This window comes from Phyllopteryx taeniolatus, chromosome 5 (assembly GCF_024500385.1).
Source record: "Phyllopteryx taeniolatus isolate TA_2022b chromosome 5, UOR_Ptae_1.2, whole genome shotgun sequence".
Classification (NCBI taxonomy): Eukaryota; Metazoa; Chordata; class Actinopteri; order Syngnathiformes; family Syngnathidae; genus Phyllopteryx; species Phyllopteryx taeniolatus.
In genome coordinates, this window is record NC_084506.1 from 13,178,031 (window position 1) to 13,205,425 (window position 27,395).

General features: G+C 42.8%; 3 protein-coding genes across 10 annotated transcripts; 1 reads left to right on the forward strand and 2 right to left on the reverse strand.

Moving 5' to 3' along the window:
• Positions 1-3,678: 3,678 nt before the first annotated feature.
• On the reverse strand, positions 3,679-5,670 carry gdpgp1 (GDP-D-glucose phosphorylase 1). Its single transcript, XM_061772851.1, has one exon. The coding sequence runs from the start codon at positions 4,808-4,810 to the stop codon at positions 3,746-3,748; it is 1,065 nt and encodes a 354-aa protein (XP_061628835.1). The 5' UTR covers positions 4,811-5,670; the 3' UTR covers positions 3,679-3,745.
• A 277-nt stretch (positions 5,671-5,947) lies between these two features.
• On the forward strand, positions 5,948-18,141 carry LOC133477753 (calcium and integrin-binding protein 1-like). 4 transcript variants are annotated; one of them, XM_061772843.1, is made up of 8 exons: positions 13,406-13,546; positions 13,734-13,854; positions 16,965-16,999; positions 17,107-17,206; positions 17,313-17,466; positions 17,590-17,708; positions 17,788-17,876; positions 17,953-18,141. In XM_061772843.1, exons 2-8 carry the CDS (start codon positions 13,807-13,809, stop codon positions 17,972-17,974), a joined length of 567 nt encoding a protein of 188 aa, XP_061628827.1. In that variant the 5' UTR covers positions 13,406-13,546; positions 13,734-13,806; the 3' UTR covers positions 17,975-18,141. The 4 variants fall into 4 exon arrangements, 2 of the variants coding, with proteins under 2 accessions (XP_061628827.1, XP_061628826.1); XM_061772842.1 differs by lacking the exons at positions 13,406-13,546; positions 13,734-13,854 and adding an exon at positions 15,816-16,653; XR_009788468.1 differs by lacking the exons at positions 17,107-17,206; positions 17,313-17,466; positions 17,590-17,708; positions 17,788-17,876; positions 17,953-18,141 and adding exons at positions 5,948-6,423; positions 7,030-7,117; positions 15,502-15,783 and having other exon boundaries at positions 7,286-13,546; positions 16,965-16,998.
• A 7-nt stretch (positions 18,142-18,148) lies between these two features.
• Positions 18,149-27,322, reverse strand: LOC133477755 (RCC1 domain-containing protein 1-like). Of its 5 annotated transcripts, none has more exons than XM_061772849.1 (8): positions 25,952-27,322; positions 25,660-25,854; positions 25,333-25,498; positions 20,316-20,437; positions 20,135-20,242; positions 19,237-19,386; positions 18,492-18,521; positions 18,149-18,391 (listed from the first exon to the last, which is right to left on the reverse strand). In XM_061772849.1, exons 1-8 carry the CDS (start codon positions 26,139-26,141, stop codon positions 18,237-18,239), a joined length of 1,116 nt encoding a protein of 371 aa, XP_061628833.1. In that variant the 5' UTR covers positions 26,142-27,322; the 3' UTR covers positions 18,149-18,236. The 5 variants fall into 5 exon arrangements, with proteins under 5 accessions (XP_061628833.1, XP_061628832.1, XP_061628831.1 ...); XM_061772848.1 differs by having other exon boundaries at positions 19,237-19,392; XM_061772847.1 differs by having other exon boundaries at positions 18,149-18,521.
• Positions 27,323-27,395: the final 73 nt, after the last annotated feature.

Below are 27,395 nucleotides of genomic sequence, written 5' to 3' on the forward strand. Positions count from 1 at the left end.
GTAAACCGCTGTAAACAAAAACTAAATACAGGCAAAATAAGGCTCACCTTTTATGCAAAACAGAGTTCTATCTTATACGAAAGTGGAAGAAGAAAAAGTTCCCTACTGTGTACAAAAATATGTAAGAGCTTCAAGGAAAAACATACTCGCTACAATATTGGTAGATTGCTGCAGGTGCCTGGAAGGTGTGTAAACTACAGTATAATAAAAGCTTTTAATATTGAAGTTCATTTATTCTCAATTTAGCCATACTGTCGAGATTAAGTGAACAAGCATGTAAAAAACATGAGTGCACTTTTGTGCCTACGGTATGTTGCAATAAGTTCCAATTCCTGTACAATGGTGATCATTACATTTGACCTCTTTGCTGTCTATATGGTACATCTATATGATGACTAAAGATACATTTTTAAAAAGCCACAGAGAAAAGCAAACCACACTTGTGGAGTTATACTTTAGATCACAGGTGTCAAACTGGTGGCCCGGGGGCCAGATCCGGCCCGCCACATCATTTTACGTGGCCCACGAAAGCAAATCAAAATCGCTAATTGTGTTCTGGTGTAATACCATTGAGATATTTTAAATCATTTTTTTGTTACCAATCCCCCTTTGAAAAGAAATGTAATAGTTTTTATAGGCTTCTGATTTCAAAACTGGTTATTCATCAATGTGTTGTGTATTCTGTAACTACAGTATATGAGGTAATCTTTCATTTATATGGGTCCACAGTCGTAGCCCCCCTCCGAGGGAAGTCATAACTGTGATGTGCCCCGTGACAAAAAATGAGTTTGACACCCTTGCTTTAGATGCTCACTACCTTGATATCGCACACACTTTGAAGTATAGAACAGACATTAACCTGTACAAAATGTGCTGACAAAGACCTACGCATAATTCTTAGTCACGTGTTTTTGTATCAATTATTAAGATGACCCATTTTTGTCAAGGCAGCATTGTATGCTGAGGAAAAACAAGCTTGTCATCAGACAAAAACACCCATCGCTGTACGAATCATTTGAGTTGGCATCGCTGCCTTGGTGACGCCAATCTGGCAAATGATAAGCTCTACTGGGATGATACTAAACTTCGATTCATATCGCACCATCCATTTCCTATATTTCCTGTCCTCATTAGGGTCGCGGGTGAGTTGGAGCCTATCCCGGCTGACTTCGGAAGAGAGGCAAGGTAAACCCTGGAACATTCACACTTACAGTATATTCACACCTATGGATAGTTTAGACTAAGCAGGTTTTTGGAAGTCTGAGTACCCAGAGAAAACCCTCACAAGCATGGTGAGAAGACGCAAAATCCGCCTAGCCTGAAACGAGCCAAGATACGAACTCATCTCGACTCCGAGGCAAACGCGCTAACTGCTAAATCAACCTGCTCTCACCAAGGCAAACTACGAGCACAATAAAACACACAACAGCACAAACAACATTGAATTGATACTTCTCAGCAGAGGTGGGTAGTAACGCGCTTCATTTACTCCATTACATTTACTCAAGTAACATTTTGGATAAATTGCACGATTAGTTTGAATGAAGCATACGTTTTACTTTTATTTTATGTATTTATTTACGTATTTGTTAACAAGAAACGTTACATATACTCTGTTACAATCATCTACATACCAGTCACTACTTTCATTTATCAATAATTGCGTGTGCGATCTAATTTTAGACTTTCCTTTTCAACTTCCGCATCGGACGCCGTTGCTCCAATCCACTGTGATTACCACAGTGATGTTTGACTGACGTTCACCAATCAAACGATACAAGAAAGTCACATGTCCGCACACAAAGTCTTCTAGAAGAAGAAGAAGAAGAAGAAGAATCATCTTTTATTGTCATGAACATGCATGCATGCACACGAAATTTGTTCTCTGCATTTAACCCATCACAGTGAACCCATACACATGTTAGTGGAACACACTGGAGCAGGGGGCAGCTGAAGCGCCCGGGGAGCATTTCGGGGTATCAGTGTCTTGCTCAAGGACACCACAGCCGTGAGTCCGGGGGATGTTGGCGGATGGTCCAGTCGGGGTTTTGAACCTAGGTCCCCCACGGTGGCAGGCGATGATCTTAACCATTGGGCCACGGCTGCCCTATTCTATTGGGCTTCGCGGGACAGTCAAAGTGAGTCGTGACAGCCGCGCGTGACTCATGTTTACATTGCAGACTACAAAAAAACAACACCTTTAACATGCATCGTAATTTTGTCACTGCCCAAACTTGGATATTTCAGACCACTTGTAACTGGAGAAAACACCTTGCAGGAAGTTGCAGATGTTTTTTCTGTTGTTTTGGCTGTGCATATGGCAACATTAGCTCTCTTTTTTTTTCCTGTCACAAGTGTAAAACATGCACCTTCTGTTCTCTCTCACAGACACACACATATACACACTTTATCAATGTCTGGTCAGCAAACAGCTTCTTCATTCTGTCATTTTAGTGGATAAAGGAAATAATGTTTCTGTAAGGCCCTCCTGCATGTGTTGTTTTTTCACTTAAAAATTGAAATGGTGGCAAGTGTGTGCGGGGACTCCCATTGAACATGAGCTTGAATGTAATCTGTGACTTCTGAATACAGCCACATGCCAGTTATAAGAGGGAGTGAAATCCTTGTCAAACCAGATTTATTTTTATTTTATTTTAACTTCACTTAACCAGATAAAAGACCCGTTAAAACAGAACATCTCTTGTGCAATGGTGACCTGGCCGAGAAGGCAGCAAGTTTAACGCCAAGTCCAAGTCAATCACATCCAAGTTTATTTCAGTTGTTTATTTTCCCTGCGATTGGCTGGCAACCAGTTCAGGGTGTACCCCGCCTCCTGCCCGATGACAGCTGTGATAGGCTCCAGCACGCCCGCGACCCTAGTGAGGAGAAGCGGCTCAGAAAATGGATGGATGGATGGATGTTTATTTTCCCCTCTGCTCTCAAAATGATGATTGATGAATTATTTACCTGGGTCAAAATTCTTTTACAACACAAAACCCTGGCATTTGAACAGGGGTGTATATACTTTTTATATCCACTGCAGCCTTGTTCCTGTTTTTGTAATCTGCCGGGTGAGCCTTCAGAATCGTGCTGTTTAACAAGTAGAAACAATGTAAAAAAAAATCTTGGATCTGAATTTGTTTTTATTTTATCCAGATTTGTTTTAGATTAAGCGGTGTAGAAAATGAATGGATGGATATCTTTAGCAACATCTTAATTCGTACATTCATATTTGATTTCGTTATTTTTATTTTATTTGATGTCCATGCTCTTATTTTAAAAAATAAATGACGTTACTTGGTACTTGAGTAGTTTTTTCCCTGAATACTTTCTTACTCAAGTAATTATTTAGAAGACTACTTTTTTAACAGTGCTCTTACTTCTGCACAATATTTAGTTCCTCTACCCACCTCTGCTTCTCAGTCAATGTCAATCAAAACTGAACAGTATTAACTTTTTTTTTTCAGTGCAGAATATTTTATCAAGATGTATTTGACATCTTTACATTCTGCAAGCGATTATAAAATATACTCTAGCTGTTGAATGACCAATGAATCTCAATTACCACTGTGTGAAAATAAAAACAAATATTTTCATCAGTAATTCGGAAAACTGTTTTCCAACACATCATACACTCATATCTCTAAAAATGATTGCACATACACAATCTTGGCAAAATGTAGATTTACGTGATTTATTAGTATCATAAGTAATGAACAATATTCAATGTGGCTTTGTCCAAACCTTACAGTAACATTAAATGTTGAGTCAGCTGCTTTTCCAATTGAAGGAAATCTGCACGCGGTAGAAGATACCGCTGAATGGTTTCAATCACATGCGACTCGGTGGTGAGCTCAAAGTCCTTCTTGTTCTTAAATGGCAGATGTCCTGCAAGCTCACATAGAGCAACGTTGAAAGCGGACTCCTCTTTGGTACCGAAACAAGCCACTCTTGGCCACACAGCGATACGCACACCTTTTCTTAGTAACTTGTCATCCTCTTCGCAGGGTGGACATCCCCTGGTCATGAAGAGGTTGTGAGCGACATTGGCCTCCATTAGGAAGTCAGTGACATGACAGACGGCGCCCGCAACATCCTCCGCTCCCTTGGATTCGGTGTAGAACAGAAAACCTGCAGGAAACCCCGCTAAAGTGTAAAATCCCTTTTCAGGAAGAAGTGGCCGGACAGGTGTAGATTCGATATTAAGCTTGTGTTTCAGGTAATATCCGTGGAGGTGCAAATGATTGACGGACGCAAAAGCTCCCAGACTGTTGAAGCCCACACGAAAGGCTGGGTCAGAGCTGAGCAACACCGATTCCATGCCAACTTGGATGGCAAACCTTGTGAGAACCTGAGGAAAGCAGCGGGCTGGATCTGGAACAAAGAGACAATGTCCAAACTCCAGAGGACTGACGTTGACCAACACAACAGTCTTGCATGGATGATGGCCAATTTCGTGCCCTTCCTCGGAATCTTTCATCTCAAATATGATCTCATCTGGACTGACCTTATTAAAATGAAACTGCTCGGCGTTGAAATCCTGCCGAATACTGAGGATCTCCTGAGGCTTCCTTCTTTCAAGTCCTCTCTTGACATTCAACTGGGCCACAAAACCACACGGGCCAGGGAGGATGCGTGTTTGTAAGTCCCCCAAATGGTAACGGAAGAGCCCCCTCGCCATCCTGTCCGTCCATCCAGCTCGGATGGCTGAATCAAATCTCGACTCATATTCCTTCCGGGATATGCTATCAGTGTTGCAAGGCACGTCTTGAACAAAGTCCTGCTTCCCGTAGACAAACTGGACCGGCATGCTTACGAAAAAAAAAATAATAATAATAATAATTTAAAAAAGCGGAATGACCGTTTTACGCCGCTTGTGTAAATCCACCGGTTAGCGTCATTTTCTGCTCGGTTGTCCACTGATTACTTGCCATCCATGGAGTAAAATGACAACAAATATGTCACTAACAATAAAAAATAACATATCATAGCACAGGCATGGTCACAAAAAGCACTTATCGTACACCTTCACGTATCTTCGCTCTGGTTATTTCCTGAACAAATTACTTGAGTTCTTCGTCGTTGGTATTTGTATTTCCGGTTTGATTTGTCAAAATAAAAGACGTTTTCACATGTTGGGGAAGTGGTCGTTCCCATAGAAACCAACGCATGGACACTGAAATGAAGTCGTGACGTGATCATTTCTCAACCGATTTTCATGAGAATGAGATTGGCCAGAGAGTATGCTATGTATGTATGTATACACACTGAGTTGGAAAGTTGGAGGCATATAATTGTCCAAAATATTGGCTCGATTAGTTCCAGTGGGGGGAAAAAAAGAACTCTGTAATTCGGACTGCTTCAGCATATCAAGAGATTTTGGACAAACAAACAGTTTGGGGGTGACCCCTTCCTGTTCCAACATGTCTGTGCACTGGTGCACAAAGCAAGGTCCATAAAGACATGGATAAGAGAGTTTGGTGTGGATAAACTTGAGTGGCCTGCACAGAGCCCTGCCCTCAATGTAATAAAACATCTTTGGGTTGAATTAGAGCGGCGACAAAGAGCCAGTCCTCGTCCAACATCATTGCGTGACCTCACAATTGTGCTTCTGGAAGAATGGTAAAAAATAAATAAAATGTTTTTAAATCCCATAAACACACTCCTAAACCTTGTGGAATTAAGCCTTCCCATGAGAGTTGAAGCTGTTAGTGCTGCAAATGGGGGGACCGACATCATATTAAATAAAAATTGTTTTAATTATTATTATTATTATTAAAACGTATGCATTAAGAATGGGACATCACTGAAGTTCATTTGCAAATCAAGGCAAGTGAGCGAATACCTTTGGTAATATAGTTTATATTTATGCCAAAGGATGTTTGTGCAACTATCCAATCCCTACGATATACAGATAAGTTTCAACAAATTAGAATATGGTAGAAATGTCAATTTATTTCAGTACTCATACATTATATAGATTCATTAAACACAAAATACATTTCAGATGGCAAATCTGTGCCTGATTTCTACATTAAAAATTATTTACAGGCCAGCATTTCAGCGACCTGGTTGAGAACAGATATAGATATCTGGATTGTATCCACATACAACAATTGGTCTTATTGCTGTTTTTCATGCTTGTCTATTTATGTCTGCTAATGTTTTGTAACTCATGCATGCTCAGCTAACTTTAGAAGATGCCGCAGCTGGCCAATCAGTCATGTGGCTATTTTAGTTGCTGAGTAACTGCATGCTTTTGGAGATAAAGCAGGCAGTGACTGCTGGTGTTCTGTGTGTTTGGCTGCTTGGGAGCACAGCTTCATTTTAGAAAACTCAAACTGCATTCAGTGAAATTTATTTTTTATTTTTTTGCTTTCTATAAGGACATAAATAAGGATGGCGGCAAGAACAGACAAAGAAGTAAGTTTTTTCTTAACTTGCTCAGAAAATATTACAACATTGTTTGCATTTTTATTTGTATAATTTCATGTTGTCTTGGGCAATGCTTTAGCTTTTGGCTCTTTGGGATTAATAAGAATAGTTGTATGTAGTTAAACCTGGCGGCACGGTGACTGACTGGTTAGAGCGTCAGCCTCACAGTTATGAGGACCGGGGTTAAATCCCCGGCCCCGCCTGTGTGGAGTTTGCATGTTCTCCCCGTGCCTGCGTGGGTTTTCTCCGGGCACTCCGGTTTCCTCCCACATCCCCAAAAAACGTTAATCGGAGACTCTAAATTGGCTGTAGGTGTGACTGTGAGTGTGAATGGTTGTTTGTTTGTATGTGCCCTGCGATTGGCTGGCGACCAGTTCAGGGTGTACCCCGCCTCTCGCCCGGAGATAGCTGGGATAGGCTCCAGCACGCCCACGACCCTTGTGAGGAGAAAATGGATGGATGGATGTTTTTTAAGTCAAGTAAACCGTTTTTCTTTGAACAAAAGACCTGCGTCAGGTTTTTCATCAGATCATGTTAAGAATTGTGCATTCGTGTTTAAATTTAATTTCACTGACAACTGTATCTGTTTTATAGACAGGAAATGAAACAAACGCTACAGCTCAGCCCCTAAATCAGACACATGATACTGATGCTGGGTCATCCACCTCTTCCATTGCTGAAGGTATGAGAAGCACATTTCTAGTCATCATGAAGTCTTCACAGTAAATATACATTTATAACAGTGTTATAAAAAATAATTACAAACTCAAGATATCTTCAAATTACTGTGTGAAATTAAGATAATAGGGCTCATGTCTGAAAATGTTTTATTTGTTATGTGTTTCTATAGAACAGCTCACCAGGTCGGTTGAAAGGAGCACCCAAAACCCTAAAGATCAGTCTTCTACTGATACAGCAAAGGAAAAGGCTTTAAAACCAACCTTTCAACTGACTTTTACCACATTCACAGTAAAAAGTGGTGAAGATTTGAAAGTAGACATACCAGTGTTAGGGAATCCAGCCCCAAAAATAGAATGGAAAAAAGATGGACAGGCTGTAAAAGAGACATCCAGGTTGGACATCTCAACTACATCATCAATGACAGTTCTTCATATCAGACACGCTACCAGGGAGCACGTTGGTCAATACTCCATCACAGCAAGTAACAAGGCTGGAAACTATACTGGAGAAATCACGGTGGTGGTTCTTGAAAAGCCTGACTCACCCATAGGGCCTGTGAGGATTGATGAGGTCAGTTCTGACTATGTGTCAATTTCTTGGGAGCCACCCGCATACACAGGAGGCTGTCAGCTTGACAACTACGTTGTGGAGAAACGTGAACTTACTAATATGGAGTGGCAAACTGTATCCGCAACGACAGTGCGAACTGCAATCAAAGTCACTAAACTAAAGACTGGTAATGAGTATCAATTCAGAGTGTTTGCAGAAAATAGGTATGGAAAGAGTACAGCAATTACATCTTCAGTTGTACTTGCACAGTACTCATTTAGTGTGCCCATGGCTACTGCTACGCCTTTTGTTTCCACAGTGACAAAGTACAGCATGTTAGTTGAATGGGCAACCCCAGGCAGAGATGGAGGAAGCCCTGTCACTGGCTATCACTTGGAACGAAAGGAAAAAAACAGCATCTTATGGACCAAGCTGAACAAATTTGCCATACCTGACACCCGGTTCAAAACGACTGGCCTGGAGGAAGGCATTGAGTATGAATTCAGAGTCTTTGCTGAGAATATTGCTGGACTCAGTCCGTCAAGCAACATATCTGACTGCTATGTGGCGAGAGATCCCTGTGATCCACCTGGTAAACCTGAAGCAGTTGTTATTACAAAAGAGAATATCACACTCCAGTGGGCAAAACCTGGCTATGATGGTGGCAGCTCTATTACAGGCTATGTTGTTGAGAAGAAAGAGCTTCCAGATGGCCGATGGATGAAAGCAAACTTCACAAATGTTATTGAAAATCAGTTCACAGTTACAGGTTTGACAGGAGGCCAAAGTTATCAGTTCAGAGTAACTGCCAAGAATGGTGCAGGTGTTTGGAGCAAACCTTCTGAAAATATAACCATCTTTGCTGAAGATGTAATTGAAGGACCCTCTGTGTTCATGGACCCCAAGTTCAGGAGTACAATTGTTGTTCATGGTGGCGAAACATTTACAATTGAAGCTGATTACTTTGGAAAGCCCCTTCCTGATGTAAGGTGGCTGAAGGATGGTGAGGAAATCAACAAAGCTACGCCAAGAACAGATGTAAAAAACACCCTCACTCATACAACACTAACTATCAGGGACTGTACACGAGTGGATGGGGGACGCTTTGTCCTAAGTCTTACGAACATCGATGGAACAACATCAATGCCAGTTAATGTGAAGGTACTCGATAGACCAAGTTCCCCAGACGGACCTTTGAGGGTGAAAGTTGTCAGTGGTGAAAAATGTCATCTTCATTGGAACCCCCCTTCCAATGATGGCGGTGCCAGTATTTCACATTACATTGTTGAAAAAAGGGAGACCAGCCGTGTCACATGGACAGGGGTTGATCCCCATGTGGAAGCTGTCAGTTACAAAGCAACAAAGCTGACACCCGGGAGAGAATACATATTCCGCGTTTGTGCTGTAAACAAATTTGGTGTAGGGGAATTTCTGGAATCAGAACCTTTCATTGCACAAAATCTTTTCAAAACACCAAGTGCTCCTTCTACCCCTATCGCCAGTGCTGTGACTGGAGACTCTGTAATGTTGACATGGGAAAGACCCAAGACGGACGGGGGCGCCGAGATTGATGGCTACATCCTGGAGAAACTTGATAAAGAGGGTGTCAGATGGACTAAATGCAACAAGAGAAGACTGAATGACTTGCGTTTCAGATGTACAGGACTCACGAAGGGACATTATTATCAGTTTAGAGTATCGGCAGAGAATACTGCTGGTGTTGGTGCACCCAGTGAGGCAAGTAATTATATTAAGGTGTGTGACCCATCATACCCTCCTGGTCCCCCTACCAACCTCAAAGTGACAGACTATTCATGCAGTACTGTCTCGCTATCCTGGTCTAAGTCTGTCTATGATGGTGGAGCTCCCATTACTGGATATGTTGTGGAGATGAAAGAAGCAGCAGACGATGAGTGGATCACATGCACACCAAACACAGAAGATACAAAGGACACCATAAAAGGTCTGAGACAAAATGCAGAGTACAACTTCCGTGTACGTGCAACAAATGCCAATGGAGTTGGTGAGCCTGTGGAATTACCAGGGTCTGTGGTCGCAGCTGAAAAACTAGAGCAACCTGAAGTTGAGTTGGACACAGCTTTGAGAAAGCTAGTTAGTGTTCGAGCCTGTTCAACATTACGTCTCTATGTACCCATCAGAGGAAGTCCAGAACCTGAGGTCCAATGGTCAAAGGAAGGTGGTCTTCTCAGTGAGCATGCACAAATAGAAGTGACAGGCTCCTATACATTGTTGATGATTGAAAATGTAAATAGAAATGACACTGGAAAGTATGTATTGACTGCTACTAACTGCAAGGGCTCTAAATCAGCATTTATCAATGTTCGAGTGTTGGATACCCCCAGTGCACCAACAAACCTGCAAGTGAAAGATGTACAGAGAGATTCTGTGCACATCTCCTGGGGTGCTCCTCTCATTGATGGAGGAGCAGAGATCTCCCATTATGCCGTGGAAAAGAGAGAGGATGCGAGGAAGGTATTCACAAGTGTCTGTAGTAACTGTACAAGGAACACATATAAAATTGACAAGCTCCAGGAGGGATGTTTTTATTACTTCCGCGTCTTGGCTGTAAACGAGTATGGAAGTGGACAAGCAGTCGAAACAAATGAGCCTGTTAAAGTGTCTGAAGTGCCTCTTCCACCTGGGAAAATCACACAGAGTGATCTCACCAGTGACAGTGTACGACTCTCGTGGGAAAAGCCAGATCATGATGGAGGAAGCAAAATTACATGTTACATTGTAGAAATCAAGGAAAAGGGACATGACACATGGAGAACCTGTTCTGAGAGTAAAACGCTGGAAACAGTAATTAATGGACTGACAAAAGGAATGGACTATTTATTCAGAGTCAGCGCTGTGAATGAAAAGGGGAAGAGTGAACCAAAGCTCCTCTCGACACCTGTTATTTTTAAAGACACAAGTGCTCAACCTGTTATTAATTTGCTGTCCGCCACATTCAGTGTGAAAGCAGGGAAAGATTTAAGGATTGATGTGCCATTTAAGGGTGTACCACAGCCAATAGTAACCTGGAAAAAAGATGGCAACATCCTCAAAGAAACCTGCAGGGTAAACGTGTGTACATTGGATATGTCATCTCAACTCATGATCAAAGATGCAACTCGGATAGATGTTGGTTTGTATGCGGTAACTGTGACCAATTCCGCTGGAACTGCATCTGCTGAAATCCATGTTAATGTTTTCGAAAAACCTGGGCCACCATGTGACCTCACTGTAGAAGAAGTGAGCGCGGACTTTGTGTCTCTGATATGGCAACCCCCGCATTATAGTGGGGGATGTCAAATCTCTAATTATGTTGTTGAGAAGAGAGATACAGACAGCACAATATGGCAGACTGTGTCAGCCACCGTGGCGAGGACTTCTATAAAAATATCCCGTCTGACACAGGGTAATGAATATCACTTTCGTGTTGCTACAGAGAATCGCTATGGCAGGAGCTCCTTTGTTGAGTCTGAACCTGTTGTTGCCCAATATCCTTTCAAGGTCCCCAGTCCACCAACCAATATCTCTGTTGTGAGTGCCTCAAAGTCTATCATGGTTGTTACATGGAGCCCAGCAAGGAATGATGGTGGCAGCCCTGTTATTGGCTATCATATTGAATGCAAAGATCAAAGTAGTATTCTGTGGACAAAGTTAAACAAAGGTTCAGTGACAGAAAACAGATTCAAAGTTACAAGCATTGACGAAGGCCTCATATATGAGTTCCGGGTGTATGCTGAGAATATCGCTGGTGTAGGTCCCTGCAGTAAAGCCTCTGAGCCTGTTGCAGCAAGAGACCAGTGTGAGCCCCCACACAACCTCACAGTGACCAGTATAACCAACACTTCAGTTTCCCTCTCATGGGACAAACCACAATACGACGGTGGGGCTAAAATAACTAGTTTCATCGTAGAGCGCAAAGAGCTTCCTGATAGTTGTTGGCTTAAGTGTAACTTCACTAGCTTACTCGATACATTTTTGGAGGTGACTGGTCTCACAGAGGGTGAACAGTATGACTTCAGGGTCCTTGCAAAGAATGCAGCTGACTTCTTCAGTGCACCCTCTGAGGCTACAGGCCCTGTCACTGTGCAGCATGAAGTGGAGCCACCTAAAATTATCATAGAGGACAAATTTAGACAGGTTTTGGTTGTCAAAGTGGGTGACCTTCTAAGAATAGATGCTGACATCTCTGGCCGCCCCAACCCTACAGTGTTGTGGTCAAAGAATGGTAGAACTATTGGCACAAAGGGTAGGGTTGACATTACAGCAACAAAGGCGCATACATCTCTACTTATCCGTGAAAGCGTTCGGAAAGACTCTGGACAGTATATTCTGACCCTACAAAGTACTGCGGGTACTACATCTATTGTTATTACATGTAGAGTCTTAGACAGCCCTGGCCCTCCAGCTGGACCCCTGCAAGTATCTGGACTTTCAGCAGAGAAAGTCACCTTATCATGGGGACCCCCTCACGAAACAGGTGGCGCAGAGATCATGCATTACATTGTTGAGAAGTGTGAAACCAGCCGTGTAGCCTGGACTCTTATCTATAGTGACTTGATGACAACTACCTGCAAAATAACCAAGCTGCTCAAAGGAAATGAATACCTCTTTAGGGTGAAGGCAGTGAACAAGTATGGTGAGGGGGAGACTTTGGAAAGTGATCCCATCAAGGCAGCCGACCCCTACACCATCCCATCTGCTCCAATGGATGTTGAAGTCACAAGTACAACGAGTGAAGCTATGGCTATCTGCTGGAAGAGACCAGTATCTGATGGCGGAAGCCGAATTAGTGGGTACATCATTGAGAAGCGCGACAAGCAGGGCATTCGTTGGATACGTGTTAATAAGAAGCCTGTCTACGACCTACGAGTCAAAGCCTCTGGCTTACATGACGGATGTGAATATGAATTCCGTGTTTTTGCAGAGAATGCTGCAGGGCTAAGTGAACCCAGTCTACCATGTCGTCTCACCATGGCAGAAGATCCAAAGTTTCTGCCGTCCCCTCCCGAAAAGCCTATAGTTCTCGATTCTTCAAAGTCCTCAATCACTCTGTCATGGAACAAGCCAGTGTTTGATGGTGGAGCGCCAGTTACTGGGTACAAAGTTGAATTCAGAAAAAATGCAGAAGACGTCTGGGCTGTTGGCACTCAAAACACAGATAAGACTGTGTTCAAAGTATCTGGGCTCACCTCAGGGACAGAATATGTATTTGTTGTTAGATCAATAAATAAGGTAGGCATCAGTGAGGCCAGTCCTGAAACAAATCCATATGCAGCTGTGGACAGAGAAGAGGAACCCAGGTTTGACATTAGCACTGATATGAAGAAGACCCTCCATGTTAAAGAAGGAAGCACCTTCACCCTCACCGTGCCTTTCACTGGCAAACCTGCTCCCAGTGTGATTTGGGAAAAAGCGAATGTGGATCTAAGAATTAGAGGACTGATCAACACCACCAGCTACGTCACTTCCATTACCGTGGAAAAAGTAACTCGCGATGATACAGGCAAATACATAGTCAAACTTCAAAATGGTGTCGGGAATGCCTCTTTGACTCTAAGTGTGAAAGTTCTAGATTCCCCTGGTCCACCAACACATTTAGCTGTTAAAGATGTTACCAAGAATTCTGCCACAGTTACTTGGGACATCCCTGAGAATGAGGGAGGAGCCTCCGTTAAGAACTACCTTGTTGACATGCTGGACATTAGCAGAAAAGGATGGACAAGACTCACAAACAGATGCCACAGATTGTCCTACAAGGTGACTGATCTGGAGGAGGGAGGGATCTACTACTTTAGAGTCACTGCTGAAAATGAGTTTGGCATCGGTGTTCCGGCTGAGATGAGGGAAGGAACAAGAATGACAGGTAAAGTCTGAGGAAGACACACTAATAATGCGTTTATTGGGAAGCATTGTCTATCTACAGTAAATAAGTACTTCTGTCAAAAGGATCTCAATATTAGAGAACTATTACATAATATGTTTTAATCATGTAAGCACTTCGGTCGACTGTATTCTGTTGAGTAATTCTCTTTGTATTTATTTTATTTTAGATTCGACAAACTGGGAAACAAATCCGGGAGCTTAGTTGGTCACTTCTCCAGAGTTGAGCTGACTATCTTCGACATGTGGAGTAGATTGCTGAGTTATTCCAACTTTGCTCGGTTTCAAAAAGTAAATGCTCTTTGAATTCACATGTACTGTGCTATAGTTATGCAAACATGTTTCTTTTTTTAGAGCATTCTTGTAAGATTAATGAAATAAATAAAATTAAAGCTGGCCATTACTTCAGTTTGGATTTGAAATCGAAAATATTATTAGTCCCCTCCTTGAGCCGTCACCTTACCGTGGTGGGGGGGGTTTGCGTCTCCCAATGATCCTAGGAGCTAAGTTCCCTGGGGTTTCACACCCCTAGTAGGGCCATCCATGGAAAACAGATCGTAGGTGAGAGACCAGACAAAGCATGGCTCCAAAAAACCCTATGATGAACAAAACAAATGGGTATCAGTTTCCCTTGCCTGGACGCGGGTCACCGGGGCCCCCCTCTGGAGCCAGGCCTGGAGGTGGGGATCGAAAACGAGTGCCTGGTGGCCGGGCCTGCACCCATTAGACCTGGCTGGGCACAGCCCGAAAGGGTAACATGGGTCCCCGTTCCCATGGGCTCACCACCTGTGGGAGGGGCCACAGGGGTAGGTGCAGTGGGAGCTGGTTGGTGGTCGAAGGCGGGGACCTTGGCGATCCGATCCTCGGCTACAGAAACTGGCCCTAGGAACGTGGAATGTCATCTCTCTGGCAGGAAAGGAGCCCGAGCTGGTGGGTGAGGTTGAGAAGTTCCGACTAGATATAGTCTGGCTCGCCTCCACGCACGGCTCTGGTACCAGTCCTCTTGAGAGGGGTTGGACTCTCTTCCACTCTGGAGTTGCCCATGGTGAGAGGCGCCGAGCAGGTGTGGGTATACTTATTGCTCCCCGGCTCGGCGCCTTTATATTGGGGCTCACCCCGGTGGACGAGAGGGTAGCCTCCCTCCGCCTTCAGATGAGGGGGATGGGTCTTGACTGTTGTTTGTGCCTATGCACCAAACAGCAGTACAGAGTACCCACCCTTTTTGGAGTCCTTGGAAGGGGTGCTGGAGAGCACGCCCGCTGCGGATTTCATCGTTCTGCTGGCGGGGACCTCAATGGTCACGTGGGCAATGATAGTGAGAACTGGAAGGGCGTGATTGGGAGGAACGCCCTCCACCCCCCCATGTGAACCATGTTCTGTGCCTCCATTGCCGAGGCGGCCAACCAGAGCTGTGGCCGTAAGGTAATCGGTGCCCTCCGTGGCGGCAATCCCGGAACCCGTTGGTGGACACCAGCGGTGAGGGATTCCGTCAAGCTGAAGAAGGAGTCCTATCGGGCCTTTTTGGCCTGTGGGACTCCTGAGGCAGCTGATGGTTACCGACTGGCCAAGCGGAATGCAGCTTTGGTGGTCACTGAGGCAAAAACTCGGACATGGGAGGAATTCGTTGAGGTCATGGAGAACGACTTCCGGATGTCTTCGAGGAAATTATGGGATTTGTTAAAGTACCCAAAAATAATGAAGGGTGAATCTGGGTGCTTTTTTCCCCCCAAGTTCGTTTACTTGTTCATCAACCGTTAGCAGTGCCGCGTTTGTGTTAGCCTTGGGGGGCTAAACACCGGCAAGTAGAATGACTTACAGCTAAAAAAAATCTGCGACTCCAAGACTGGGGTGCATTATGTGTGTTGAGCTCCGTGACGTCGGTACACCATTTTTCATTGATATAGAAATATATCCCACCACCTTTTGTTTCCCCAATAGCTCCATGACACGGTCTGCATTACGGCGCCATCGGGGATGCGTTCACATAGCCATGTCTCCATGAAGCACAGGGTGGCAGAACGTCTTAAGTCTTTACCGGTCTTTGTGAGAAAACGAAGCTCGTCCATTTTGTTGGGTAGAGAGCATAGATTTGCGAGGTGAATCGAAGGGAGCAGCATTCGGAATCCTCTCTTAAGGAGCTTGACATGCACTCCGTCTCGCTTCCCTCTGCGCCGTCGCCTTCGCCCCCTCCATGCGCCACAGACCGCAGCCGTTCTGCTGGTAAGTAATTCCGAGAGAAAACTGAGCGGATTTGTGAAAGTTAATGAAAGAAAGTCCGGACTAGACTTCCTAATGTTTAGCAAGTCTTCCCTTGTGTAAGTAAGTCGTGTCATGTCTCCAAAGACGAACGAAAAACACAAAAAACATTGACAGTACTACAGAACTTGTTACCGAGCCGAGCACTAGGTTGGCTAGGACGCGTACAAGTCTTCTCTTGTTGTTGTCATGTCTTCATCAGAAAGTCCGGCGAAAATGGATCATGGTTTATTCTTGTTATGCCGAATATTATTTTGTTATTTGTAAGGCTTATGGTCGGTCAACGCACACTTACTATCATACCGCTTTCCTGAAATGATATCTAATCCCCTCCGATAACTCCCCAAAGACTTATTAACCATAATTTGTCACTGTCGAGCCCTATTTGCGGTTGCAATGGGAACACTGCACCAATCCACAATGGCTATCATTGTGACCAGTGGCCGGACATACGTCACGTTATCGAAAGTGTCAGTAGATTTTATTTTCGTTTTACAGAATTATGTTAGTCTTTTCTGCCGTAAAAATAAATAAATAAATAAATAAATAAAAATTAAAAACACAACACTGCCAGTAACTCTCAGAATACGCTGAAATGTCTTTTGAGGTCTCATGTCTTGCTAGATATGTAACAATTAATATATAGTATTTATCCCTGTGATCTGTTGGACGTAAGTGCGCAACTGTGTTTGTAGCCAAAGCTACCAAAGGGTTAACTAGATCAGCGGAAGTAAGGCACCAGTGTTTACAACAAGAGAAAAGTTTCACGTAGGAAAGTACAAGATGGGGACAACGGCGAGTCAACTTGGAAAGGATTTGCTCTCAGAATACCAAGTAAGTGGCCAAATATAAGAATCATAAATAAACACCATGCCGTCCTGGTTTACCGTTAACGGGGGGTGGGGGGATTTTTAACTGTGAAATACTTGGACCCAACGTTAGCAAACTTAAGCTATATTAGCGTAGCCGATAGAGAAATCCAGCCTTGTCTTCAAATTTGGACTTTGAATCAACAATGGTGGCTTGTAATAATCTGGAATGCCAAGTTATTTTGCTATTTGGATCGTAACATGTTGCAAATACCATGTACTGCATGATTTTCATTTTTTTTGTGTGCGTGTATGATGACTGTATTCTATTTCTAGGAACTGACTTTTTTAACAAAACAAGAAATTCTTCTGTAAGTGACCATTTGTATGCCACACGCTGAATATATTTGCTATATAAATTGCGAGGATCATACGACAGTGCTTATGTAAGACAATATTATGTTGTGTCTTATTACAGGGCACATAAAAGATTCACTGAGCTGCTAACAAAAGATGAGAAAGACCTTCCAAACGCCAGGGTGCCCATGGACAAGATACTAACCCTTCCAGAACTCAAAGTAAAAAGCTACAATGAATCAACACGAAAGATGTTTCATCTGGTCTTAAGGAAGTGCCCCATGTCTTACTAAGTGTACTGACCCTTGTACTGCTTCCCTATTCCAGTCCAACCCCTTTAGAACGAGAATCTGCCACGTGTTTTCAACATCTGAAGTGAAAGATGGAAGCCTCACCTTTGAAGACTTTCTAGATCTTTTGAGTGCTTTCAGTGACTCAGCTACACTGGAAATCAAGTCCCACTATGCATTCCGTATATTTGGTAAATATGTTTACAAAAACGTAGCATGGCATTGGTTTATCCATCCATCCATTTTCTGTACCGCTTATCCTCACTAGAGTCAAATCAAAAGCATCCCATTCGATGCTATTTTCTTATTTTTAGACTTTGATGATGATGGAACTCTCGACTGTGGTGATCTGGAGAAACTGGTCAACTGCCTCACTGGAGAGACTGATGACACGAGACTTACCCCTGAAGAGATGAGACAGCTCATCAACAACGTGAGTGAGATCCTTCAATATGGACACAACAACATATACAGATCTATTAATACTGTAGTTTCTGTTGGATGTCATTTAGATTCTTGACGAGTCTGACATTGACAAGGATGGAACTGTGAACCTCTCGGAGTTTCAGCATGTCATTTCAAGGTCACCGGATTTTGTAAGGTGAGCACAAATCTAATTACAAAATGTCTGCCTTAGTCAAAACAGGTTTTACTTATTTCAACAAATTTCTCCACAGTTCCTTCAAGATTGTGCTGTGAAGATGGAAATTGATCATCTACCTATATTATTTAATCAGTTATATAAAGTAGTTATTTGCTGTTAATTACATATATATGGATTTTATTGGCTTAACTTTTGTATGTAAATCACCCCCACTTCTGATTTTTAAATCGCTCTCTATTTCCATATAAAAAGTTTCACAAAAGCTGTAATTTCACATTTTTGACCATATACAAATACTTTAATTCAAGTCCTTAAGGATATAGTACAAAGTCCATGTTTATCTATAGGATTCCATATTTAAGAGGCTGCCACTTCCTCCTTGACTACAGCAGCAAAAGTATTCCACGTCCCACATGTCACATTGACGACACGCATCTGTTGTTTCGTGAAGAACTCCACACGGTGCGGCTCGTCGGAACAGGATGCCTCGTATCCCAGCTGACCATACTGACCTGAGGGGAAAACAAAGAAATTGTCCCTTTTGTGTATTAAAGTTTATATTGCTGTCACTGAGAATATTTGCTACACCAGTCCAGTCAGACTTAAACTCACCCCATCCCCATGTGTAGAGATCACCTGCAGCTAAAATGAGAAAGATCACATTGAAAACAAAAGTACAAATCTGACCCACTCATTTCATCAGCACTTATTGGAACCCAATGCATTGTAAAAATGTCGTGTGTGTAGGTTTGATAGTTTAATCTTTTCAATGCAGAAGCCAAATTCTTTTGAAAGCGGTAGTCTTTGCTAGGGTCGGCCCGTGACAGTTTGTAGAGAATCCACACACTGATGACCGCATTTAAAAAAATAAAAATAGAAAAACTTTTATGCACTTATAATAAGCAAAACAAAAGAATCATCTCTTTCTTTCAAATAACCATATTGAACATGGTTTCTGAGGGCTGTTACAATGTCAAACCAGGTTTCATCTATATCTGATCCAGACTGTTCACCTGTCAGCAATTTAAATTTGAGGAAATTAAGTGTTTTAAAAAAAGAAACAAAAAATGTTGAGTAGAATGTTGCAGGTGGCAGATTTTAAAAATGAGGTCTTTGCTCTCTGAATGCTCTTAGACTCGTTTGTACTAAGATTACATGAACCCTCTTGTAATGGATTCTTCTATTTTACTTATTTCAAAGTTCGTGAGGTACTGTAATACTACACCTGGGAACAAGAGACATTATTTAAATGAGAAGGTTTGGTTATCACTTGTTAAAAACAAATTGTGGACAGCCTACTGAAGAATTTCTTTCCAATAACAATTTTATGTGGATGAGTGGAAGTCAGCTGTCTTACATGTCACTGCAGCTGTGTGTCGGGAGCCACAGCCAACCGCCGTCACCTCACACGATGGAGTGATGTCCAATAGTGCTGGGAATGCCTGGATGGATATAAACACTTCTTTGTACTTCTCTCCCTCTGGTGTATCTGTATATGACGACGAGTCTGTAACTTATAAGAGTTGAAAGATCGACAGATGTTTATCATGGCTTCATTTGGAAATTTCATTTAAAAAAAAAAAAAAGGTTGTAGTCAATGACTCAGAAAACCTTAAACATTGTCATGCAGGGATCCTTCAGTAGGTAGCTGCTATTGATATTTTTCATGTTACATTTCGAGTATTGTGTATCTAAAATGTGATTGGAGCAATAGATTGGGGTAAACCACAGCTGGAAACGTAGGACATCAATCCAATGAATGAATGACAGAAAATAATCCAGTAATTTAAGGTACTGTTTGTTTTGGTTCTCTTGTACTACCCACCATCTAGATGGATTATACATTCATGGAGAAAAAGGTTTTCAGTGCTCACTAAAATAATAGATTTTTGTTTTTTAGCACTAGAACGTTTCCCATGTTGCTGAGTTAGTACGCAGCACTAAAAATATATGATTCAACTATTCTTGTAGATGGCTCATTCACACTCAAATAGACAATTTAGAACATCCAAAACTCCACACAGGTAGGCTGGAACCACTTTTTCCAACCTATAACCTCAGAACAGTGAGCCAGCCGTACTTACCGTATGTGTAAATTATATAGATATATATAAGCAGCACCAAATTATGGTGTCATTAATGGTATATTACAGTATAGACAGAAATATTTGAAGTTGATCTCAAAACCTGGCAAAATAAAAGCACCCTTCAACTGATCGATAGCAGTTAGACCAGTCTTAAAAATCAAGACTAACCTGCTGCTGCTGGACTACTTTGATGCTGCTGTGCCCGCCTCACAGCTCGCGAGGGAAGTCCAAGCTGGCCACTCTCGTTCCAGCCCCACACATACAGGTCACCCCCATCTGTTAGTACAATGTTATACCTTATGTGAATACGTGATTACATTGAGTTAACATCCTTACCAGTTATTCTTACCACTAATACAGACAGTGTGCCAGCCTCCTGTGGCTATACAGCTCATGGTCATGCCCCAAAGAGCCTCCACTACCCTGGGCTGCTCTTCAGATGAGAGACCCCCGTGCCCTAACTGACCGTGACTGTTCAGTAGCAAAAAAATTAAAAAAACACTGTAATGAAGGTGTTCTGTAGATCAGGAATACTCAACCTTTATTGGGCCAAGGCACATTTTACATGAGAAAAAGTCTCACGACATGGATGTACAGGTTTATTGTCTACCTTCTGCCATCTAGTGGAAGAGCATTTACTTGTTTTGCCTGTCCCTATACGTTGCTGGCATAGATAGATAGCTGAACGAAGATACATTCATTCATTCATTCATCTTAACATATGCAGTGAGATTAAAATGCATGTTAGTAGTTTTTTTTTTTTGGGGGGGGGGGGGGCGGGGGCGTTATTTGATTGATTAGTTCATAAGATAATCAAGGGTGAAGCCCTAGACCGTACTACTATGTCTGTTAGTGACAGACTACGTGGTGCTTCAAGTTACGGTACATACAAATTTGGGTTAAAATCGCTGCCATAGGCACAGAATCCCACCATAAACAGAGGACCCCCTGTACTGGATTTAAGATTAGTGAAAGTTTCGATCAAGAAGGAGAGTTAAATATACAGCCCAGGTAACAGACAATTTAGTTATTTCACAATTCAATGAGGATTTTGAGTTTGGGGGGAAAAGATATACAAATAAAAATAAAAAAACAGGTTCTACATTCACAGGACGTTGTAAATTTGCTGATAGGTTGCTCATAGAGCCGATTTAAGTCAGGCTCCAAATAGAACTGGAGTGAGTATGTAAGAGTCCATTTAGGCCAAATTGGCATCAATTTGACAGAATGTATAAGTACACTTTTTACATCTAAGGTGGAAGAGCGTTTTCGATTGATGTGAGAGCAGTTGATTCCCAGAGGCTATCATTCTTTGCTGATGATGAAGGAGGAAAAACTAGTGGGAGTTTCTGAATTGATTGGTTCGTTGTTCTTGAATCTATGAGATAAATTTGATGACATGGTGGTTTGGATTGATTTCCTGTTTAGACTACACCCAACGGTGGCATTCAGTCTGACTATTGACACTATTGTTGTAGTGTGGTCGCAATACTATAATTCTGACTTTGATAATATACAGCACCTGCGCAACGTACCTTAGTACCGAGACTGAAATGATACCACAGCAAAAAACTAAAACATCAGTAGAGCTCAGGAAAATTATGGCAAAATTACCATCTATTTTCTGTACCGCTTATCCTCAGTAGGGTTGCGGTTGTGCTGGAGCCTATCCCAGCTGACTCTGAGTGAGAGGCAGGGTACACCCGGAACTGGTCACCAGCCAATTACAGGGCACATATAAACAAACAACCATTCACACTCACATTCACACCTACAGGCAATTTACAGTCCTCAATTAGCCTACCATAAATTAGCCAACCAGTCGTGCTAACCTAATAAGTGTCACTGGGAATCAATGCTCTAGATCAGTGACTCCCAACCACTGTGCTGTTGCACATTTGAGTGCTGTGAGAGATCATAAGGTGTGCTGAGAAATGAACCAATTTCACATAATTGGTCCCCAAAATTATATATTTAATACAAATAATGTATCTGTGTTCTTCTAATTATGCCAGCGAGTTACATAATTAACCTGTGTCCACTTTTTATTGATGTACCTGAGATTTCTTGTAAATGTTGTGCTTTGGCTCAATAGAGGTTGAGAAACACTGCTATAGATCAGTGATTCTCAACTGGTGGGGGACCCAAAAGTGGGTCACGGACAGCTAGTTAAAAAATTACAGAACCGACCGGGACCAACTTACAATGTTTCAAGGTTACGAATAATGCGTAATGAACGGGTTTGTGCAATGGCATAACTTAAAATACGTGGTCACAAGAAGGCACCCTCAGTACTCGGTACCAAGTGTTTTTCATTGGATTGTTTTATATTTGTTTTTCATACAAATACTGAATGTAATTATGACTTTGCTACTGTGTTAGTGTAGATTAGTGATAGTCTACGGTGCATGAGTGACTGACAAATTGTATATGTAAGCAAAAACCTGTCCTGTAAAATCCCAGGTAGGACTTTAATTTTATTTGGAAAGGAACATTATTTTGACTTTTCTAAAAAGAAGAGATCAGTGCCAAGATGAGTGAAGTTTTGGGGACCTATTTTGTGCGATTGTGAAATCCATCCCTATGGGTGGCACAAGCCAGTGCAAACTGTAGGCCGGTCCCACGCCCGGATAAATGCAGAGGGTTGCGTCAGGAAGGGCATCCGGCTTAAAACTTTGCCAAACAAATATGAACGGTCAATCCAAAGAATTCCATACGGGATTGATCGTGCTCCGGGGTTAAGAACGTCCGGCGCCGGTGGAGATTCAGCTACTGTGGGTTGAAGACGAAGGAGAGGTGGAAATCGACAAGAGGAAAATCACAGAGAAAGAAGAGTAGAAGAGGCAAGTGGGGCGGACCAGAAAGTAGCAGTGATTACCTGATAAAGGTACTGCCCCGTGACCTGACGTCGGATAAGCGGAAGAAAATGGATGGATGATCAACAGAATTCTAGCGGGTGAGAAGATGCCTGAGGAATGGAGGAAAAGTGCGCTGGTGCCCATTTTTAAGAACAAGGGTGATGTTCAGAACTGTCGGAACTATAGCGGAATAAAGTTGATGAGCCAAACAATGAAGTTATGGGGAAGAGTAGTGACTAGACTCAGGACAGAAGTATTTCCAAGCAACAGTATGGTTTCATGCCTAGAAAGAGTACCACAGATGCATTATTTGCCTTGAGGGTGTTGATGGAGAAGTACAGAGATGGTCAGAAGGAGTTGCATTGTGTCGTTGGAGATCTAGAGAGAGCCTATGACAGAGTACCCAGAGAGGAACTGTGGTACTGCATGCGGAAGTCTGGAGTGGCAGAGAAGTATGTTAGAATAGTACAGGACATTTATGAGGGCAGCAGAACAGTGGTGAGATGTGCTTCAAGTGTGATGGAGGAGTTTAAGGTAGAGGTGGAACTGCATAAGGGATCAGCCCTGAGCCCCTTCCTGTTTGCAGTGTTGTTGGATAGGCTGACAGATGAGGTTAGACTGGAACACCCGTGGACCATGATATTCACAGATGACATTGAGATCTGCAGTGAAAGCAGGGACCAGGTGGAGGAACAGTTAGAAAGGTGGAGGCATGCACTGGAAAGGAGATGAATGAAGATTAGCCAAAGTAAGACAAAATATACCTTTATGTGCATGAATGAGAGGGGTGGAGGGGGGAGAGTGAGGCTACAGGGAGAAGAGATAGCGAGGGTGGAGGCCTTTAAATATTGGGGTCAACAGTCCAGAGCAATGGTGGTGTTGTAAGGAAGTGAAAAAACAAGTCCAAGCAGGTTGGAACGAACAGAAGAAGGTGTCAGGTGTCTAATTTAACAGAAGAGTTTCTGCAAGGATGAAGGGCAATGTTTATAAAACAGTGGTGAGGCCAGCCATGATGTATGGATTAGAAACAGTGTCACTGAAGAGACAACAGGAAACAGAGCTGGAGGTGTCAGAAATGAAGATGTTGAGGTTCTCTCTAGGAGTGACCAGGTTGGATAAAATTAGAAATGAGCTCATCAGAGGGAGAGCCAAGGTTTAGATGTTTTGGAGACAAAGTTAGAGAGAGCAGACTTTGATGGTTTGGACACATCCAGAGGAGAGAGAGTGAGTATATTGGTAGAAGGGTGATGAGTAGGGTTGGGCATCGTTTGAATTTGAGTGATTCTGGTTCCGATTCCGGTTCCTTATTTCAATTCCGCTTCCAAACGATTTTTTACGGTCTTTGGCGCTTACGTTGAAGACTAAAATAAACGCTAAAAACCATCAGTGCAAAAGTGCAAGCAACCGTTTACCTCGTTAGCTGTCTCAATGTTGGCATAGACCAGTGCTTCTCAATTGTTTTCTGTTACGACCCCCCCCACAAAGAAGAAAAAAAATTGCGACCTCCCCCCACCCGCAGCCCCCCCGACTACATCTCTATATAACATTGTATATAAAGGATAATCTAATGTTATCCTTATAAACATTGAAGAAAGTACAAAAGAAAGAGATATAGACTGCCATCTACTGCAGTGGAGGTGCAATTACACTTTATTCTAGTACAGCAAATCATGTTCTTCAGGGTCTCACACGCCCCCCACTATTTGAGAAACACTGGTATAAACGTATTTTATTGTTTCACTCAACCTGACTGAGAGTTGATTTCACTGAAACTCCGCATGGTGTAGGCTGAGGCTCCGAGCGCTTCAAACGCTACACACCGTGAAAGCCTCCTTTGCACAATATAATCTTATTCCAAGTGTTGCACTGAGGCGACTGGTCATTCATTTTAACAAAGTTAAGACACACTTTTGTTCGACGCCGCTGTCGTTGGGCACAAGCATGTCTATGTGTGTGCTCTTCTTTGTTGGTTTTCGCAGCTTCTTCTTCGGGGTGGGCCTGTAGGCATCGAAATTGGGAACCGACATTTTAAAATTTGAACGATTCCGGGAGAACCGAAACGTTAGTCCCGGTTGCAATCGGTTCTCGATGCCCAACCCGAGTGATGAGGATGGAGCTGCCAGGCAAGCGAGCTAGAGGAAGACCAAAGAGAGGGTTGCTTGATGTAGTGAGGGAAGACATGAGGGCAGTTGGTGTTAGAGTGGAGGATGCAGGAGATAGGCTTTTAATTTTAATTTTCCTTTTTTTCATTTTTGTCAATAGTTGTCATGTTCATCCTCAGTTTCTTTATAAGGTGCTCTGAAAGGCACTTTGAACATGTAAGCATGTGTTATGTTTAAAAATATGATACACGTGTTTAAAGTCTCTTTTTGAACAATTCCTGTTCTTTACCGTTCTTCACTTGTGTAAAAGTGGGTGACAATTTGGCAACAAATGCCGGTCCCAGGGTGCCATTTGAGAACCACTGCTCTAGATGACCAACAACAATGACAGGTGTGTGAGTGATACCTGCCCAGTCCCCAGGTGTACACAGCTCCAGAGGCGCTGAGGAGAACGCTGTGCTCTGCACCCATTGCCAGTCTGGTGGCCTTCAGGTGTGGAGATAATGGCCGGTAGAAGGGAGGTTTTATGGCAATGTAACCATCAGTGATTAATGGCAGATTCAGAGGGGCATCTGGAAACCAGCAGATGGGATTTCAGATCTTTGGACCAAACACCCAAACCAATCCAGAGGATGGCGCTGTGGTGAATAAGCGTCTTCCTTTTGTATTCACAGTAAAAATGCCACAGATTAATCTCTCATCCAGCTAGGATAGTAAAGTAGGTAACTATTACCAGCACTATCGGACGTTGTTTTGACTTCCATGCTCCAGACTGGAGTCTTCTTCTCGTCGTTGTCCATGTCCCATGATTCAATTCTGTCTGGAAAAGCGAGGATTAAGAAAGACTCCCCGATAACTGCGTCCGTGCACCCTGTCCCATAAATCCCACTCGCAGCCTTGAAACCTGCCAAGCACAAACAGCGACCACCTGGCAACACAGCGAGGTCGAGCCATAACTCAGCGATTGTGATATTGCATAAGCGTTAACGTATAGAACCAAGTGACACGTTTCATCTGTCACTCACCATTCCAGTGAAGGGATGCTCTACGACTCCAACTCGCTCGGAGTCCACTTGTTTTCTTACAGCAGCTTCCATCAACATGACACGTCAACTCTGTCGGTGTGATCACTTTAACTTCATTGGTGTCGTCAATAGCAAAATCACCGCCATGTATCTGTCCAAAGGCGTTAAAGCCGAAGCCGAACCAGCGCATTCGAGCCCCCAACGACACAGTGCCAGGACAAACAGAGCGACACCGTGTAGCTTCCTGCAAATTTTGAGCGCCCACAATAATTGACACCACCAATATGAAGGCACCCCGGCTAACCAACGTGCCTACGTGGCGGCCATGTTGGAAGGGGCGACTTTCCTATCAAAGGCGATGTATGGATATTGAAATTAAATCGTATCTTGCTCATTTCTCAACAGATTTTCAGGAGGCTTACTTTTTTTGTCAATGTTCTTTGTCTTTTCAATTCCAAACATTTGGGGGGGAAAAAAGCTTTTTTCAAAATCTTAAGTTTATTTTTACCAGTCTTGTCGTAATTGTGTGGCCTTGTGCACCACCATATTCAGTACAATGTGATTCTTGTTCTTTCGTTTTATTTTTTAAATTTATTAATTTTTTGTTTTTTTCCGGTTCACACGAAGGAATCCATTTAGAAGTTTGCCCCTACTAAGCTTGACGTCGCCCTACGTATGCAGCTCTAATGGAGTGTGACGGATCTACCTATGGTCATATCAGAGCGTGACCTCGTGTTACGCATGCGTACTGCAAACTTGTCACGTGCGTAAGTGTAGTTCGTTGTATCGTGTAACATCAGTGTACATCCAGTACTTGAAATTCACACAAGGATAAGATAGAGACGAGCCCATCCATCCATCCATTTTCTGAGACGCTTCTTCTCACTAGGGTTGCGGGAGTGCTGGAGCCAATCCCAGCTATCATCGGGCAGGAGGCGGGGTACACCATGAACTGGTTGCCAGCCAATCGCAGGGCACAAATAAACAAACAAGCAGTCACGTTCACATTCACACGTACGGGCAATTTAGAGTCGTCAATTAACCTACCATCATGTTTTTTTGGGGATGTGGGAGGAAAGCGTCGTACCTGGAGAAAACCCACCCAGGAGGGGCCGGGGATTGAACCCCGGTCCTCAGAACTGTGAGGCAGACGCTCTAACCAGTCGCTCGCCGTGCCGCCTAGAGAAGAGCCCATTAAATATTTTTTTGACAGAAAATTAACAAAAGAAGGGTGTCAAATGATGTGTAATTACCTAATAGAAAAGCAAGTATGAAATGTGGAACATGATGTTTTGTGAATTTTTGTACACATAAATTGTGGTGTAATATATACAGTACATTTATTGGAAACTTAATGAAGCGGGTATAAAAGCTGTGAGAAGTCTATATATATATATATATATATTTTTAAATTTATTTATTTATTTTTTAATCAATTCCTTGA

Coding starts and splice junctions, on each gene's coding strand:
- gdpgp1 (XM_061772851.1), bottom strand. CDS start 4,810: ATGCCGGTCCAGTTTGTCTACGGGAAGCAGGACTTTGTTCAAGACGTG.
- LOC133477753 (XM_061772842.1), top strand. CDS start 16,603: ATGGGGACAACGGCGAGTCAACTTGGAAAGGATTTGCTCTCAGAATAC. Junction 16,654..16,964: donor ATTTGCTCTCAGAATACCAA/GTAAGTGGCCAA, acceptor TTCTATTTCTAG/GAACTGACTTTTTTAACAAA. Junction 17,467..17,589: donor CTATGCATTCCGTATATTTG/GTAAATATGTTT, acceptor TCTTATTTTTAG/ACTTTGATGATGATGGAACT.
- LOC133477755 (XM_061772845.1), bottom strand. CDS start 26,141: ATGCGCTGGTTCGGCTTCGGCTTTAACGCCTTTGGACAGATACATGGC. Junction 25,855..25,951: donor AGCATCCCTTCACTGGAATG/GTGAGTGACAGA, acceptor CTGTGTTGCCAG/GTGGTCGCTGTTTGTGCTTG. Junction 25,499..25,659: donor AACAACGTCCGATAGTGCTG/GTAATAGTTACC, acceptor GCTGGTTTCCAG/ATGCCCCTCTGAATCTGCCA.